The following is a 20222-nucleotide window of genomic DNA, read 5'->3' as shown; positions in this document are numbered from 1 at the left end:
ATCCCTACAAGAATAATTTCACACAATCTGAGTAAACATCAGAAACAGAAATGTTTGACATCAGAAACGTTTTTAAACTGATCAAGGAAATGAAGAAAAAAAATCTCATACATTAGCATTAGAAAAGGAACATGATGCAAAAAAGCAAGCTTATATAGCATCAGCCAAAAAAAAAAAAACACATACCCTTCTCATTTCACCCATCCACTTGCTCTGAATGTTTGTCTAGTTCTGCCTTGAATCTATTTAAGCTATCAACTTCTACAACGACAGACGGAAGTTTGTTCCACCAATCAACCACCCGCTGGATAAAGGCAAACTTCCACACATCTATCCTAGAACTGTCTTTCCTCAATTTGAATTTGTGCCCTATCAGGCGATTATTATGAGCAAGAGTTAGAATCCCATCAGCATTGAGCATGCACAAACCATTCAAGGCTTTATTCACCTCAATCACAACATCTCACAGGTGCCTAGGCTCCAGACACTGTAATTTGCAAACGTAAACCTTTCTTCGTAAGAGCAACCCTTTGTTCCATTCACCAATCTCATTGCCCTGCTCTGTACCAGCAGCTCTACATCCTTCTTAAAATGAGGCCTCCAGACCTGTATACAGTATAGACCTGTATTCCATTGCCTTATGCAAGGGGATAATCACCTCCTTATCCTTGCTAGAAAAATTCCTGTATATTATGACAAGACACCATGAGCTACTCTTGCAGACAGTCTGCATTGCTCAGAAAACTTCATATCTTCCTACACAATTATCCCAGGTCCTTTTCACCCTCTACCACTGTCAGTGTAGTATTACACAGTTGATACATTACTCTGGGGTTACTGCTTCCAATATGCAGTACTTTACATTTGTCAATGTTAAACTTCAGTTGCCACCTCTCAGCCCTCCTGCTCAACTTTTCTAGATCACTGTTGCAGCAGTGTACTGTCATTAGTGTCATTAACAACCCTGCTGACCTTCGTATCGTCTGCAAGCTTGGACATTTAAGCCTGATATACCATCATCAATATCATTAATAAATACAGAAAACAACAGTGGACCCAACGCTGAACCCTGGGGGACTCCACCAATAACATTAGTCCATGAAGAGCAGCGTCTATTTTTTTATCACTCTGTCTTCTCCCACTCAACCATCCCTTTATTCATAGCAGCAGTTTGCCTCCAATGCCACACTGCTTCAATTTGTGTAGCAGTCTTCCATGTGCAACAGTATCAAAAGCCTTTCTAAGATCCAAATATGTGATATCAAAATTATTCTTTGCATCCAGTTCCTTTTTGACCACATCATAGTATCCAATCAAATTGGTCAGACAAGACTTCCCCTTAACAAATCCATGCTGTGTCCAAGCTATAATTGAAGTCTTGTCTAGATGATCCTGCAATGCTTCTTTAACCAGTGCCTCCATTAATTTCCCCATAACAAAAGTTAAACTAACAGGTTTGTAATTCCATGTTTTCCTTTGATCCTCCTATGTGGATTGGGGTCACATTTGCACATCTTCAGTCCACGGGTACCTCCCCCTGTGTCCAAAGAAGCTCTCATAATTATGGCTAAGGGTTTGCTTACTTCTTTTGTTAGCTCCTTTAATATAACTGGCTAGATTTTATCCACCCCATGTGCATTTCTTATGTTTATCTTCAATAAATTCTCCTCCACTGTACTCTTATGACAAGATTATCTAGCTTACTGAAGAGTTTAATACATCTTTGGCATTCCACTCCTTGAATAACTCCGCATATGTGAATGTAGAGGCAAAATATTCATTTAGTTTGTTAGCTACCTGAGCAGGATGATCATCGATATATAAAGTGGACCAATATGATTCATCCCTTTCCTTCTAGAGTTTACATAAGTAAAGAGCTCCTTGCTGTTTTTCTTTGCATCCTCTTCCAAAGATTTCTCTTAATCTTCCTTTGCCTGCCTAATGTCCTTTGAGACTTGGTTACAGACTTGGTTTGAAAGTGTCTCCAATTCTGCGCAAACAGCTTATATCTATTATAGGCTTCCGTGTCACCTGTTAATTTATATCTATCCCATGAATTTTTCTTCTCTGCCACATATCTAACTAGTTCATCTGACATCCATTTTGGCATTAATCTTGAACAGTATTTCTTAACTGGTATGAAAAGCCTAGTAGCTTCCAATATTAATTCTTTGAATGCTTCCCATTTTGAATTTGCTATTGGTAACATCATCAGTTGGTCTCACTGTATAGAATTAAAATACTGTCTCAGACCACCATAGTCACCTTTATGAAAGTAAAAACCCTTTCCTTTACCCCCTGATGGTAGTTACCTCTTTGAGTAAATCCCACTTCAGCACACTGTGATCACTGCCACCTAGTGGTTCCTTTATCTGCAGATTCTTAATGCATGAAGAATCACTACTGATAATCAGATCAAGAGTATTACTCCCTCTATCTAGGAAATAAACTCATACACCGACCATTGAACAAAATTTACTGTAACTAAAATTTTTACAAATAGTAGAAAAATATAATATAAAACAAATTATTTACAATACACTAATGTCATTAGTTTATTGTAAATAATTTGTTTTATATTATATTTTTCTACTATTTGTAAAAATTTTAGTTACAGTAAATTTTGTTCAATGGTCGGTGTATGAGTTTATTTTCTAGATATGAGTTTTCCCAACCTCAGAGGCCTCTTTCAGGATATTACTCCCTCTAGTTGCCTCCCGAACATGCTGCCATCCCATTTTGCATTCTTGCAGTACCAAACAACATGAGGTTGAGAATGGCCATGAGAGAAAGGCTTCATTGGAAAAGAGACCACTCCCCTAAACCATGTATTTAGATGGGTTGTTTGTGAGAAAAAGATCAAAGGTTTTTTGGTTAAGATTGGTATTCTGGTAGCTAAATGAACAAAATTTTAGTTTAGGGTTATATTTTTGTATTGAAATTTTATTTGGAATTGAATCAAAATCATGACTCAGACAGAGCAGCAAAGAAAAAGGCTCAAGATAATGGGAGTGGTGTGGCTCAGAGAAGAACTGAGGGGGGGTGGTTGGCCTCTGAATCACAGCCTTTTGAGATGTACTGCTTGTTTGATGTTTGTGGACAATCAGGAATGAGACATGATATTGCCAAGCGGAATGTCTTTGTGTGTGCATGATGTAAGGAGTTTGAGGAAATCAGGCGCCAACTCAGTGTTGTTATGGGCATATATGAGAGCTTGAAGGACAGGGTTGGTGCTCTCGAAGGATTTCAACTGAAGGCCTATCAATCTCTCAGCTGCCCACATAAATGCCGGAGCTTGAGCATCGTGCAACACAGTGGCAATCCCAAGGCAGAATGCACTGGTCCCACAGGAACTAGTGCTTGTTGGTGACTCTGTTGTCAGGGAAACAAGGAACACCAATTCTGGGTGTTTTGTAAATAAATTTGATGAATTTCCACCTATGCATAAAAGATAGATGGTACAGGACCCGGTTATATCTGCCAGGGGCTAAGGCTGATGACGTTGTAGAGCAGATATCTTTTAAGGCCACAAAAGGTGATATTGTTGTACAATGTTGGCACTAATGATATTGAGAGTAGGAGACTGGCAGAATTACTTAACAAGTACAGGTCAATGCTGAATAAAGCCGAGAGTTAGGGTTGAATTTGAAAGTGTCTCCAATTCTGCGCAGACACGATAGGAGGGAGTATATGATGAGAGCCTTGTCTATCAATTTGCCTCTGGAGAGGTTGTGCAAGGCTCAAAGGGTAGAATTTTTCTCAGCCTGTAGAAGCTGTCTCCTGTTAATAAGTGTACTTGTTAACAGGAGAGATAGCTTCTACAATTATGAGATACACTTAAATAGAAAAGGTGCAGGAATATTTGCTGATGCTATCAAAGCAGTGTTAGGTGGGTCAGAAAACTGCTAGCTTGGGGGGGGGATACCCAGACTAACAGATTAACAATAGGCACTGGCTGAGGTGAAAGTGATCCTTGCACTGCTTCTATTGGAATGAGCAGCAGCCTGGAAAACAAGGTGCAGGGGATTTCAGAGACTGCTGGGAGTCATTGTGGAACAAGTAAATACATGGGCTGTGTTAGGTTTGCTAAGAATAGGAACAGGCATGTATACTTGCATGTACACCAATGCTAGGAGTTTGGTATAAATTTGAAGTGTTGGTCAAAACATCCAAGGCAGATATTGTTGGGATATCAAAGATGTGGTGTCACACAGATATAAGCAGTGCAGAATTGAAAATTGGGGAGTTCAGTGTGTACAGAAAGGATAGACAGGACAGGAAGGAAGGAGGGTTATACTTTTAGTTAAGAAACATAAAATTCAAGGAAGTAGAGCCAGTCAACATGGCTGTGCAGTGTCGAGTCAGTTTGGTGTGACATAAGCACTGGGAAAGCAAAATTGAGAGTAGGAGTGTGTTATAGGACTAATGACTCTGATGGTTATAATAAACAACTGTACAGAGAAATAGTGGGCCAGTAAATCAGTGTCTTATAATGGGGGATTTTAATTTCCCAGATATTGACTGGAATTTGTGGGTTGGTCACTCACACACTAGCAAGGCTTTTGTAGATTTATTGGATGATTGTTTTCTACATCAGCATGTTTGGGAGGCAACTTGAGGGAATAATACTCTTGATCTGATTATCAGTAGTGATTCTTCATGCATTAAGAATCTGCAGATAAAGGAACCACTGGGTGATCATAGTGTGCTGAAGTGGGATTTACTCAGAGATAATTACCATCGAGTGCAAAGAGAAGGGTTTTTTTCTTTCATAAAGGTGACTACGGTGGTCTGAGACCATATTTAAATTCTATGTGGTGGGTCCAACTGATGATGTTACCAACAGCAAATTCAAAATGGGAAGCATTCAAAGAATTAATCTTGGAGCTACTGGGCTTTTCTACCAACTAAGAAATATTGTTCAAAGTTTAGGCCAAAATGGATGTCAGATGAACTATTGAGACATTTCGTAGAGAAGAAAAATGAATGGGATACATATAAATTAAAAGTTGACACAGAAAAGCCTGTGATAGATATAAGCTGGTCTGTAACCAAGTCACAAAGGCGGTTAGGCAGGGAAAGGCAGATTACGATCCAGATTACAAAGGCAGATTACGAAAGGCAGATCCTGCACATATTATGCTCCTTATTGAAATGTATCCAAATTGTTGCATTCCAATTTCGAGACTACTGTCTGAATATTGTTAATAATAGACCACTGATGAGAACAGTTTTTTTTTTTTTTTTTACATGTGAGCTGTTGATTCAAAATTTTAAATGAAAACCATAAATGAAGTGTGCCCTCTGTTTGCTTAGCAATCTGCTCATACACTTGTAGTCTCATCAGCGTAAGAGTTTTAAGTAATAACATTTTTTTTCCTACATAATAGTTCATTTTGAGCACTTTAAGAATAACTGCGCCTACTATTTTTCACTATTATATTTATTTTGTTATGCAAATTATTTACAGAAGTTTTATTTGAAATTAGTTTTTTTGGTATTTAATTAGTAGCCTAGTCAACTTTTGGCAGTGGGTCACTCAGTGACCTGTAGGTTATATAGGCTATGCCAACAATTAGTATAGAATTAGTTTTCATTATTTCTTCTGAGCAGTTTTAAATTTATTAGTCATTAGTGTTTTTTAAAATGACTTAATATCCATTATTATACTGTTCACTTTGGTTAATATAAACAAATTATACATAGTATTTGAACAACTATATATATGTCACAGTAAAGTTTCTGAACCTGCGAAATAAAAAACTCAGCGAAGGAGCTAAAAAAAATGGTTTTATTTTTATTTAAAGTAATCACCACCTGATTACATCATTCTAAAAGTTTCTGAAAAGATTGAGTGAAGACATTCAAAGAGATGCTATTAAGTTCAACAGTGATGTTTTTCTTTGTCCTCAACGTCCATTCCTTTAGGGCAGTTTTTACCTTAAGAAAGAGGAAGTTTGTTGCTAGGGGCAGTAGGGTGGATGGTTAATATCTCTCTCTCTCTCTCTCTCTCTCTCAGATACAGATAACACGATCAGCATCATCTTGATACTGGACTTATGTAAATAGAACTTTTTTGGGTCTTCGTGATAATTTCGAAGTCCATTGCATACTGACACTTCGTTTCTGAGTTGTGCTGAAACACCTCATCTCCAGTGACAATACAGTTGAGGAAATTAGGATTGTCTTGCAAATCTGGATGAAATCTTTGCATGAGGATGCTCTTCATTGCTTCTGCTCATCCGGAAGGCTGTGCATCACAAATTTTGTATAGACCTTCCCTTTTCCCTAAATCTTCATGTAGAATTTGTTGAATCATCTGCTTATTCAATCCAACTCATCAGTCATCATATTTGAGGGTCAAAAGATGGTCTCTTGCCACAATTTTCCAAACTTTTGCAACACTGTCCTCATTTTGAGATGTTGACAAATGCCCACTTCTTGGGTCATCACAAACATTTTTACCTCAGCCTTTGAACCGCTTATACCATTCAAACACACTGGTATGACTTAGCATTTCTTCACCATAAGCAGTTTTTAGCAATTCATATTTTTCTGTTGCATATTTTCCCATTTTAAAGCAAAATTTGATATTTGTTCATTGCTCCTGTGCAAAATTTTGACACAGAGTATTAAGGAGGACGTTTGAATGCAATGTAACTCTTTTATTTATTTTCAAACTCATCGAACATGGCTGCATAGCGCCAGCCTGAGAACTTTATTGCCACACCTCATGATATTTGTATTTATGTTTAGATATCAAAGCTATACTCAGTTATTGTCTAAAAGTAAATTTGAAATATATTTGACATCTGAATAATTTAAATATTTTGTAATAGTTTGGACCTCTCGGAACTTGCAAATGCAGCTAAAAAGAAACTTCAAGCAGTAAGTAATTTTTAATTTTGTTTGAGATTAACATTTGTGTTAGAATATTCTTTCATGCTAGGTTTTCTCTGTTTGGTTATTTACAATCATAATGAGATATGGAATTAACACTATCCTTCAGAGTCAAGTTACCTAATTAAGTTAAGTTAAGGATGATGTATTGTTCATCCTTTGATTCATCAATTTAGGTTTACATTACAGTTTATAACATCTATAACTTATATTTACATTATAAAACATCTAATGTTGGGGAAATTAGCACATTGTGTTTGTGGTTTGTCTGTACTCCTTATGGGTATATTTTAAGAAATGAGTCAAATCACTGTGTAGTCATCCTGACTGGTTTACCTATACGCTTTATATGGGCAATCCTTAGACAAATAGCAGGCTGTGTCAATAAAAAAAAAATGAACATCAAATTGACTTGAGTAAAAACAATTTTTCGACCCTTTTTTTGAATTGGCTTTCAGAATCAAGAACCATGTGGTCAAATAGATAAAGTATAATGCAGAGTTTTCACTGACTAAAAACTGACTGTTGCAGAATAGATGTGAAGAAATTTGCCTTTAGCCAGCTGGTGGTTGATTGCTGGAACAAACATCCATCTTACAGTTTGAAACTAATTTATTCCCTTCCAGAATCCATATATAGATTCCAGAATCCATGTATTTATAGATATGAATATAAAGTGTATATTTAATCAAATACCAATAATGCAATAGTACTCATTATAATTTATAACATGGTATCATTGTACACGTCAAGCATAGCCACTTTTTGTGTATAGAGCTAACTGGGTTCACCGCTGGTGCATTTATCTCACATTTGGAGGCACTTTGCTATGAGTTGCCTGGGTATTGAATTACTATAAATAAAAGACATTGCTCCAAGGAGAAGTATATTACTTTTTATTTAAAGTGTATGCCACTGCCCAGACCTGGGATTTGATTCTGATTGGAGTCTCATCAATGGACAGGTAGGCATTGTGAAAACCTGAGCAACCCATTGACAAGATAGATCCACAATGTGTGAGGTTGGATACACCAACGGCAGCTGGTGTATTTTTTACTATCCCCTTTCCCTTACGTAAAGGTCCGATCTGGTTTGTCCTGCTCTTCTTGGCATTTATATATGTGAAGAATTCTTTATCCCCCCTCTTTGCTCTGTTTGCTAGTGATTTCTCATAAACTGCCTTTGCCTGTCGAACATTTTCTGTGGCTCTATTACACATCACCTTGTAGCTGTTATGGGCTTCAGTACTTTCCTGAATGATGACCCAGCGACCCTCATAAAACCAAAACACCTGACCAAATCCCAAAAGCCTGGCTGGCCAAACGACAAAACAGGGTCTTTATAAACTGGGACAGCCACTGCTTCAAGGAATATGTGGCTGTGCCCAAATGTTTCCGTTGTTGCTGCTTCAGCCACATCATGCACACCTGTGCACAAAAAATATCAACTTGTGCCCATTGTGCACAAAAGGGCCAAGAATTTAATACATACCCAAACAAATCAGAAGAGGCAATCTGTGTAAACTGCAAAGAGCATAACATGCAATGCTCACACTCCACCAGGGATAATAAATGCCGAATCTACTTAAAAACAGAGCTTCCATCAGTCCAGAATCAATTATGGGTACTTACCGTAAACAATATAATAACAACAAAGTTAACTTCCTACAAAACAATGCACAAAGGGCAATTGCAGTTGCAAGCCAACTATGCCTCAAGCGGACAAAGAAAATATAGATATACTTCTACTACAAGAACCCTACGCTTGTGCCAAGGAAGTGAGAGGATCCCTAAACACCTATAAAATTGTCCAATGCCAGGATAACACCCCCCCCCCCCCAAGGCTGCAATCCTGGTATGTAACCCAGACTTCACAGTTACCAGAATCTCCCATCTCTGCCTCCCCTGGGTGGCCTGAAGCTTATATAGCATCAGCCAAAAAAAAAAAAAACCACTCCCCTTTCTCATTTCACTCATCCACCCGCTCCAAATGTTTGTCTAGTTCTGCCTTGACTCTGTTTAAGCTATCAACTTCTACAACGACAGGTGGAAGTTTGTTCCAGCAATCACCCACTCACTGGCTAAAGGCAACTTCCCCACATCTATCCTACAACTGTCTTTCCTCAATTTGAATTTATGCTCTCTCAGGGAATTATTCTGAGCAAGAGGAAGAATCCCATCAGCATTGAGCATGCTCAAACTATTCAAGGCTTTATACACCTCAATCAGATCACTTTGCAGTTGACTAGTCTCCAGACACTGTAATTTGCAAAACTGGATGTGCAACCTCCCAGGCCTATGCCAACGATCTTGTCTTATTGCTGGCTGTGAACTCCAGAGCACAGCTGGAGGCATTGGGAAACTGAGCCCTCGTGACCCTACAACAGTGGGCTGCCCAAACAACCTCCAAATATCACCAACAAAAACCTGCTCTATCTTGCTGAGAGGTCATCTCCACCCAAACTGACCACTGCAAATCAATATCCATAATACCACGATCAAGTTTGCCATGCAACTCAAACACCTGGGACTTATCCTCGATGGAAATCTAACCTTCAAGCCACACCTCACCTATATCCAGCGAAAAATAAAAGGCTACTCGGCAGTGGTTGCCAGTCACCCAGAGGGATTGGGGTCTCAAATGGAGAACCCTCAGTCTCTTCTACAAGACAGTATTCCTACCTGTCATAACCTAGGCTGCTCCGGTATGGTTCAGAAAAGCCACGATGGCAACCAACCAAAGAAACTCGAGAGCATACAATGCTCAATACTGTTGACCATCTCACGGGCTTGCCGCACTGTCAGCACTCATGCTCTACAGGTCCTGGTGGGATCCCTGGACCTGGAGATTGTGTGGTGTGGCATGCTCTACAACCTGACCTTCATGGACCACACACCACTGACCCAGAAAACAACCACTCCGTTGAAAAATGGCAACTCTCCACATTCCTCAAACAGACCTGGCAACAACGCTGGAATGACACAATGAAAGGTGCAATAATGAAGAAATTCTTACCAGAGCTTGACAAACCCCACGCAGCACCACCATCCTGGTTCTCTCCAGGCCTCTTCACTACTTATCTTCTGACTGGTCATGGTGCCATCAAAGAAAAACTAATTATCCTAGGCTTGATTGACAACCCGCTTTGCTCCTGAAATCCTGGGAATACATAATATACCACTGTCTGCTATATGAAGACCTCTGCTGCATACTGATTGCAACCATCCATTTCAACCCAAAGGACCAAGAGCACTATCTTCTGGATTCAAAGGAAACATACAATGCTTTCACAAAATTCGCCCATGACCTGTTTGAGAGACGAAGAACAAGCCTACCACCATAACATGACTCTCCCAAAGGAAAAATCACCACTCATATGCCAGAGAAACTGACCATACTAAACTAATGGATAGAAATCAACCACGCCTTCGTGACTATAAATTTCGGATGGGATTCCTCTCACAAATGATCCTAACATCTTGGAAACCAAGACTGGGATGCTGTCCTAGTTACGACTTTTCTAGGATGTCAATCGACAGCTATTGCCAATGTGCCATACAGGCTATTTGAGCCGGCTCCCTTGCTGGCCAATATTTCTCTCCTTCCCTGGGTGAGGGGAGTAGATGGCCTCACTGTCCCCCCCCCTTCTGCCACCCCCACTTTCCCTTTGGTGAGGCATGGGCATACCCCACTCTAACTGGAGTTGTCTTCCCTATTGGCTCCATATTGCTGTCTATCTCCCCCCAGTCTTCGGTCTCACCCCTACTCTACCTGCATGCAAGTGAATACCCACACAAACTAAATTCAACAGTCTAAAATCAATTTCGCCCACCATTTTTGGCTTTCTTCTAGTGCTTCCCCCGCTACACTAGGCGATCACTTTTTTTTTTAATTCCTAGCCACTGAAATTTCAGAAAATTAGGTGGCTGGACCTGCTAGAGTAAATCTTAAACTACTAGGTACCGGTTCTACCTCAACGGGGCAAAAGTGGGTCAAAATCAGGCCGCAGCAGAGGTCTATCGGCTAAATGGCCAGAAGAACAATGGTACATGACATCACACACTTCAAGATCCATACACTTTTAAATCTCTGGCTGTTACAGTGATCTGTATCACCACACAATGTCAACTACGTGGAGATGGGGGAAACCCCTGGTGCTATTTGACCCTAAATACACTTTACCTAAACATCATTGCTGACCAGGTACACCCTTTCATGGCAACAGTCTTCCACTCTGGCGGTGCAATCATTCAGTAGGATAATGCGGCATGCTACACCGCCCAGATTGTTCGAGAATGGTTTGCGGAACATGAGGAAAACTTCCAGGTATTGCCATAGCCTCCAAATTCCCCAGACATCAATCCCATCGAGCATCTGTGGTTTGTGTTGGAACAGCAACTCCAATCTGGGGCATCTCAACCACAGACCTTACAGGAGTTGAAGGATCTACTGGTTACGTGTTGGTACCAGATACCACAAGACACATTTAGAAATCTTGTAGCATCCATGCCTCGCCAGGTATGAGCTGTTCTTGCTGCATGTGGAGGACCAACATCATATTAGGTAGGTTGTCATAATGTTTTGGCTCATCGGTGTATTTCCAGCTGTAATGTGGCACACATCCCTGTGATAATTAATCTCTTTCCAGACATTGTCACCTGGGTGGTGTAACTCTGGTCAGTGATCCTGCTCTTCAAGTCGTTCACATCATTTGGCAAGGGAGCATGTACATTGGGACCCTAATTTAGCTCCACAGAAAGAAGTACAATGGTGTGAGGTCCAATGAGCAAGTTGGCCACAGAATTCCTACACTCCATACCCATCAACTTGGGTGCAGTTGAACTCTCATTCAGGTGCCACCATACCTTAGACACATACATACCCATTAACCTGGAAATGTCTTAGAGGTGGGGATACATTAGCATTAGCATTAGCATTCCTTGCATATGATGCAAGAAAGTAACCACATACAGCAACAACCAAAAAAAAAAAAAAAATAAATAAAAAACCTTCCCATTTCACCCATCCATTCGCTTCAAATATTTGTCTAGTTCTGCCTTGAACAACGACAGATGGAAGTCTGTTCCAGCATTCAACTACCCACTGGCTAAAGGCAAACTTCTGCACATGTATTCTACAACTGTCTTTCCTCAGTTTGAATCTATGCCTCCTCAGGTTAATCTGAGCAAGTGGAAGTATCCTCAGCATTGAGCCTGCACAAACCATTCAAGGCAGATCACCTTGCAGGTGCCTAGTCTCGAGATGCTGAAACTTGAAGAATTGTAGCCTCTCTTGGTAAGAGCACCCCTTTGTTCCTCTCACCAATCTTGTTCCCCTTCTCTGTACTCGTTCTAGCAACTCCACATCCTTCCTAAAATGAGGCCTCCAGACCAGTACACAGTACTCAAGGTACTGCATACAGGTCTTTGTATAAGGTCTGAACATTGCCTTATACAAAGGTAATAAATAACCACCTTGTCTCTGTTAGCAGAATTTCTATATATCATTCACAAAACTCCATAACCTGCTCTGGCTGCCCTTATGTACTGCTCAGACAACTTCATATCTGACTGAACAATTACCTCCAGGTCTTTTTCATTCTCCACCTCCCCGAGTGCAGTACCACATAGTTGGTACATTTCTCTTGGGTTACTGCTACCCATAAGCAGTACTTTGCATTTGTCAATATTAAACTTCAGTTGCCACTTTGCAGTCCATCTACATAACTTTTCTAGATCCTGTTGAAGTAGTTTACTGTCTTTACTATCATTAACAACCCTGCCAACCTTTTTATCATCTGCAAACTTGGACACTAAGCCTGAGGTAACTTCATTGATATCATCAATAAATACACAAAACAATAATGAGCCCAGCACCGAACCCTGGGGAACCCGACTAATAATATTAGTCCATGTGGAGCAGTGTCCATTTATTACCACCCTCTGCCGTCTCCCGCTCAACCATCCCTTTATCCATTGCAGCAACTTGCCCTTAATACCATGCCGCTCAAATTTGTACAGCAGTCTTCCATGTGCAACAGTATCAAAAGCTTTCCTGAAATCCAAGTATATGATATCAAAATTATTTTTTGCATTCAGTTCCTTTGTGATCACATCATATACCGGTGTGAAAAATTTAAGGACTAGTCAGGTTTTCACCTGTAGCTTCTCATAGGAGTGGCCAGGATATGGAAAAAGCATACCAAAGGAACCTCGTGAGGTACAGAAATGATGAAGGAAACAACACCGACACAACAATGGATATAAAACGGTACAGAGGGACTTTATTCAAAAATGGCAACATAGCACTATCACTGACTAGGATGGAACAAAGGGAAGAGGCAGTCATCAGTAGGAGATATGGCCACCCCTAATGTCAATGCAGGCTTTACACTGCCTGTCCATATTTAGAACAACGTGGTTAATAGGTTCGTGAGGTAACATCATCCATTCCTCTGTCAGTGCCAACTTCAGCTGGTGAACATTTTCTGGTGGGTGTGGACATGCCGGTAGTCATCTCCCCAGAACGTCTCATATGTATTCAGTGGGATTTAGATTGGTGGAATGGGCAGGTCAATTCATATGAGCAATGTTCTCATTTTCCAAAAGCATATCAACAGCTTCAGTGCGATGAGGTGTGGCGTTATCATCTATACCTTTGAACAGATGCACATGGGGAAGGATTACCTCAGTACCAGCTTCCAGTATCTTGTTGTGTACCTCCATCCAAGATAATGGTAACCTCTCGCCAGATTAGCTGACGTCCAGAATCACTGCTGAGACTGAATCTACTCTCATCAGTAAAGAGTATCTTCAGTAAAGATTTTGTGGTCGTAACCTTTAGAAATAGTGTTGGTCCTTAAGTTTTGCACACCAGTGTAGTATCCCTTTAACAGACCCATGCTGTGTCTGAACTAACTATTACTGCAGCCTTTTCTAGATGATCCTGCATCACTTCTTTAACCAGTGACTCCATTATTTTCCCTGGAAAAGAAGTTAAACTAACAGGTCTATAACTATTTGCATTACCCTGTGAATCCCTTTGTGAATTGGGGATACATCTGCACATCTCCAATCCATGAGAACCTCCCCTGAATCTAAGGATGCACTCATAATTATGGCTAAGAGTTTGCTTACTTCTCACACTGCCTTCTTCAATATAACTGGTTAGATTCCATCTGCCCTAGGTTCCTTTTTTATGTTTTGACCAACACCTTAAATAAATTTGATGAATTTGAGGTGTTGGTCAAAACATCAAAGGTAGATATTGTTGGGATATCAGAGACTTGGTGTCACACAGAATATAAGGAATGCAGAACTGGAATTTCGGAAGTACAATGTGTACAGGAAGAATAGACAGAATAGGAAGGGAGGAGGGATTATGCTATTAGTAAAGAAACACATAAAATCCAAGGAAGTGCAGCCAGTCGATATCGCAGGACAGTGCAGTGTTGAGTCAGTTTGGTGTAACCTAAGCACTGGGAGATCAAAATTTGAGAGTAGGAGTGTGTTATAGGCCTAATGACTCTGATGAGTATAATAAAAAACTGTACAGGGAAATAGTGTGCCAGTAAATCAGTCTTATAAAGGAGGATTTTAATTTCCCGGATATTGACTGGAATTTGTGGGTTGGTCACTCACACACTAGCAAGGCTTTTGTTAATTTATTATATGATTGTTTTCTACATCAGCATGTTCGGGAGACAACTACAGGGAGTACTCTCGTTATCTGATTATCAGTAGTGATTCTTCATGCATTAAGAATCTGCAGATAAAGCAACTACTAGGTGGCAGTGATCACAGTGTGCTGAAGAGGGATTTACTCAAAGAGGTAACTACCATCAGGGGTTAAGGGAAGGGTTTTTGCTTTCATAAAGGTGACTATGGTGGTCTGAGACAGTGTTTAAATTCTATACGGTGGGACCAACTGATGATGTTACCAACAGCAAATTCAAAATGGGAAGCATTCAAAGAATTAATCTTGGAAGCTACTAGGCTTTTCATGCCAACAAAGAAATATTGTTCAAGATTTAGGCCTAAGTGGATGTCATATGAACTTATGAGACATGTGACAGAGAAGAAAAATGCATGGGATACATATAAATTAATGGGTGACATGGAAGCCTATGATAGATATAAGCTGGTCTGTAACCAAGTCACAAAGGAGATTAGGCAGGCAAAGTCAGATTATGAGAAATCTTTGGCAAAGGATGCAAAGAAAAACAGCAAAGAGTTCTTTACCTATGTAAACTCTAGAGGAAAAGGGATGAATCAGATTGGTCCACTGGATATTGATGGTTCAACTGTTGATGATCCAGGTGGCTAACAAACTAAATGAGTATTTTGCATCTACATTCACACAAGAGGAGTTATTCAGGGAGGTGAATTAAATTCTGGCAGTGAGCTAGATGATTTTGTAATAACTGAGAGGAAAGTAGAGGAGAAATTGTTGAAGATAAACATAAAAAAGGCACCCGTGTGAATGGGATCTATCCAGTTATATTAAAGGATGCAGCAAAGGAAGTACGCAAACCCTTAGCCATTAATATGAGTGCTTTCTTGGACTCTGGGGAGGTACCTATGGACTGGAGATGTGTAAATGTGACCCCAATTCACAAAGGAGGACAAAGAGCAACACAAGTAATTATATACCTGTTAGTTTAAAATCTGTTCCAGGGAAATTAGTATAGGGCAAAAGTAGATGACAGAGCAGATATCATCTTTTAAGGGCACAAAAGAGGATATTTTAATACATGTTGGCACTAATGATATTAAGAGTAGGAGATCTGAGGGCTTACTTAACAAGTATGGGACAATGTTGAGGAAAAAGTTGCAAGTCGGGATTGAATTTGAAAATGTCTTCAATTCTGCCCAGACATGATAGGAGGGAATACATACGTGTTGCGAGTATTGCCAATCAGTTTAGCAATGAAGAGAATATGCAAGGCTCATGGGGCACAATTTTTCTCAGTGTGGTCTGTGCTTGTAACAGGAGAGACTGTTTTTACAGGGATAAGGTACCCTTAAATAGAAGGGGTGGAAAAATAGTTGCTTTTTGCTATTGAGGGTTGGAAAATGGGTGGGTTGGAAAATTGCTAGCTTGGGGGCCATACAGACTAATAGATTAACTAGAATAAGATTAGCTAAAATAGATTAACTAGAACCTCAGGAAGTGTTGAAAGTGATTTTTGCACTGCTTCTATTGGAACATGCAACAGGCCGGAAAGCAAGATACCTGGGATTTCAAGGCCTGCTGTGAGTCATCATGGAACAAGGAATTACACGGATTTTGTTAGGATAACTAAGAGTAAAAAATAAATAAATAAAAAAAAATAAAGGTGCATGTACACTGATGCTAGGAGCATTGTAAATAAATTGGATGAATTTGAAATACTGATTAAGTCATCAAAGATGGACATTGTAGGGATAGCGGAATCATGGTGTCACTCATATATAAGTGATGCAGAATTTGAATATAGGGAGTACAATTTGTACAGAAAGGACAGACAGGATAGAAGGGATGGAGGGTTATGCTCTTTCTTAAGAAGCATATTAAGTCTAAGGCAGTGCATCTAGTTGACATGGGTGGCTAATGCAGCTTTGAGTCAGTTTGGCATGACATATGCACTTGAAGTGCATATGTCATGTCAAACTGAGTGGTTAGGAGCGGGAGTGCATAGCACACGCTGTTTGAGTAGACCGGGGTTCACGTCCCTGACTGCTGAATACAGTTGATCTACCAACCCACACTGGACCAGCGTGGCAGATTATGGTCCATTTCCCTCAGCATGAATTGTTGAGGAGGCTTCCATCCTGCGGTGGGTTGATAATGGTTGCACTTTACCTTTACCTTTTTTATGCACTTGAAAAACAAAAATGAGAGCAGAAGTGAGAGCAGTGACCACCAAATACGGATGATGCGGAAAGGTCAGGGAATGACCACCGCATATCCCCGGAGCAATATGGCCTTAGTTGCTAATGCTCCCAAAAACCAAATATCATCATCATATCAATTCTGTCTTTGGAATATCATCTTCTGAGGAACTATGTAGCACTAGTTAGGTGGATCTGAAAAAAAATCCTAGCTTTGGGGATACACAGACTAAAAGGTTAACAATGGCTGCAGGCAAAAGTGATTCTGGCACTGCTTCTATTAAAATGAGAAGCAGTCTGGAAAGCAAGGCAATGGAGATTTCCAGGACTGCTGGGAGTCATAGTGGAACGAATAAATACATGGGCTGTGTTAGGGTAACTAAGAGTAGAAACATGTGCATGTATTCTTGCATGTACACCAATGCTAGGAGTATAGTTAATAAATTTGATGAGCTTGAAGTGCTAGTCAAGACATCAAAGGCAGATATTGTTGGGATATCAGAGACATGGTGTCACACAGACATAAGCAGTGCAGAATTGGAGGAGTAGTAGTAATAGTAGTAGTGGCATGTGATGCAAGAAAGCAAATGTATGAGCTTATGCAGCATCAGCCAAAAAAAAAAAAATAAAAAAAATCACACCATTCCCTCCAAATGCCTGTCCAGTTTCTCCTTAAATTTATTCAACCTATCAACTTCCACAACGACAGATGGAAGTTTCTTCCAGCAATTAACCACCCGCTGGCTAAAGGCAAATTTCCGCACATCTTTTCTCCAGCTGTCCTTTCTTAATTTGAATTTATGCCCCCTTAGGTTCGTAATCTGAACAAGTAGAAGGATCCCATCAGAATTCAGCATGCTGAACCCATTCAAGGCCTTATACACAGGCCTTATACACCTCAATCAGATCACCGCGCAGGTGCCTAGTCTCCAGCCACTGCAATTTGCAGAACTTAAGCCTCTCTTGATAAGAGGATCCCTTCATTCCCCTCACCAATCTAGTTGCCCTTCTCTGTACACGCTCAAGTAAATCTACATCCTTCCTAAAATGGGGCCTCCAGACCTGTACGCAGTACTCAAGGCGTGGCCTGACCATTGCCTTATACAGAGGGATAATCACATCCTTTTCCCTGCTAGCAAAATTCCTATATATCATTGACAAAACCCCATGACCTGCCCTGGCAGCCTGTCTGCATTGCTCAGAAAACTTCACATCTGACTGCACAATTACTCCCAGGTCTTTTTCATTTTCTACCACCTTAAGTGTAGTACCACACAGTTGGTACGTTTCTCTGGGGTTACTTCTACCCATATGCAGTACTTTGCATTTGTCAAGGTTAAACTTCAGTTGCCACTTCTTAGCCTATCTGCCCAAATGATCTAGATCCTGTTGCGGTAGCACACTGCCATTACTGTCATTAACAACCCTGCCAACCTTTGTATCATCTGCAAACTTCGACACTAAGCCTGATATACCTTCATCAATATCATTGATAAATATACAAAACAACAGTGGACCCAACACCAAACCCTGTGGGACTCCACTAATAACATTAGTCCAAGAAGAGCAACACCCATTGATTACCACCCTCTCTCTTCTCCCACTCAACCATCCTTTTATCCATTGTAGCAACTTACCCTTAATACCATTCTGCTCCAATTTGTACAATAGTCTTCCATGCGCAACAGTGTCAAAAGCTTTCCTGAAATCCAAATATATGATATCAAAATTATTTTTTGCATCCAGTTCCTTTGTAACCACATCATAATATCCTATCAGATTTGTCAGACAAGACTTTCCCTTAACAAACCCATGCTGTGTCTGAATTATTGCTGCAGTCTTGTCTAGATGATCCTGCAATGCATCTTTAACCAGCGACTCCATTATTTTACCCGGAACAGAAGTTAAATTAACTGGTCGGTACAATGTGTACCGAAAGGATAGGAAGGGAGGAGGGGTTATGCTGTTAGTTAAGAAAAACATAAAATCTAAGGAAGTGCATCCAATTGATGTTGGTGGACAATGCAATGTTGAGTCTGTTTAGTGTGACATAATCACTGGGAAAGGAAAAATGAGAGTAGGCATGTGTATTAGGCTTAATGAATCTGATGAGTATAATGAGCAATTGAGCAGAGAAATAGAGTGGGCCAGTAAATCAGAATTTCTTATAATGAGGGATTTTAACTTTTCAGATATTGACTGGAACTTGTAGATTGGTCACACTAGCAAGACTTTTGTGGTTTTATTGGATGACATGTTTTCTACAGCAACATGTTCGAGAGACAACCAGAGAGAGTAATACTCTTGATCTGATTATCAGCAGTGATTATTCATGCATTAAGAATTTGCAGATAAAGGAACCACTGGGTGACAGTGATCACAATGTGCTGATGTGGGAATTACTTAAGGATGTAACTACCATCAAGGCTAAAGGGAAGAGCTTTTGCTTTCGTAAAGGTGACTACAGGGGTCTAAGACAGTTTTTAAATTCTGTACAGTGGGATCAACTGATGATGTTACCAACATTGAATTCTAAATGGGAAACCTTCAGAGACTTAATTTTGGAGGCTACTAGGCTTTTCATTCCAAAGAAATACTGTTCAAGGTTTGGTCCTAAATGGATGTCAGATGAACTAATGAGGCTTGTGGCAGAGAAGAAAAATGTATGGGATGCATATAAAGTATCAGGTGACACAGAAGCCTATGGCAGATGTAAACTAGTATGTAATCAAGTTACAAAGGAAGGTTAGGCAGATGAAGACAAGTCATGAGAAATCCTTGGCAAAGGATGCAAAGAAAAACAGCAACGAGTTCTTTTCTTATGCAAACCCTAGAAGGAAAGGGATGGATCAGATTGGACCACTCAACATAGATGGGTTGACTATTGATGATCATGCTCAGGTAGCTGATAAACTGAATGAGTATGTTATATCAACATTCACACATGAGGAGTTATTCAATGAGGGGAGTGCCAGAAGTATCAGACTTTAACGGGACGCTAAGTGATTTTGTAATAACTGAGAGCAAAGTGGAGAAGAAATTGTTGAAGTTAAACATAAAAAAGTCACCGAGGGTGCATGGGATCTATCCAGTTATATTAAAGGAGGCTGCAAAGGAAATAAGCAAACACTTAGCCATAATTATGAGAGCTTCCTTGCACTCAGGGGAGGCCCCCATGGACTGAAGGTGTGCAAATTGGAGGTGTATCACCAATTCACAAAGGGGATGACACATCCCCTTTGTGAATTCCAACAAAAGATGGAATTCACAAAGTTCTGGGGAAAATAATTGAATCGCTGGTTAAAGAAGAATTACAGGATCATCTAGACAAGACTGCAGTAATAGTTAAGACACAGCACGGGTTTGTTAAAGTGAGGTCTTGTCTGACCAATTTGCTTGGATACTATGATGTGGTCACAAAAGAACTGAATGCCAAAAATAATTTTGATA

The 20222-nt window shown here is 40.0% G+C and overlaps 1 protein-coding gene across 2 annotated transcripts in view; it reads left to right on the top strand.

Annotated features, from left to right (window-relative positions):
* Window positions 1–20222, top strand: part of Git (ARF GTPase-activating protein GIT1) — a 421403-nt gene that overhangs the window by 190983 nt on the left and 210198 nt on the right. For both annotated transcript variants that reach the window (XM_090369031.1, XM_090369030.1), the window contains exon 9: window positions 6840–6888. In XM_090369031.1, coding sequence (XP_090225157.1) covers window positions 6840–6888 — 49 coding nt within the window. The remainder of the gene's footprint in view (window positions 1–6839; window positions 6889–20222) is intronic.

Source organism: Mastigoproctus giganteus, chromosome 2 (assembly GCF_048544385.1).
Source record: "Mastigoproctus giganteus isolate SK-2022 chromosome 2, ASM4854438v1, whole genome shotgun sequence".
Lineage (NCBI taxonomy): Eukaryota > Metazoa > Arthropoda > Arachnida > Uropygi > Thelyphonidae > Mastigoproctus > Mastigoproctus giganteus.
Note: the sequence above shows the minus strand (reverse complement) of the source record. Positions and strands in the feature narration are given on the sequence as shown.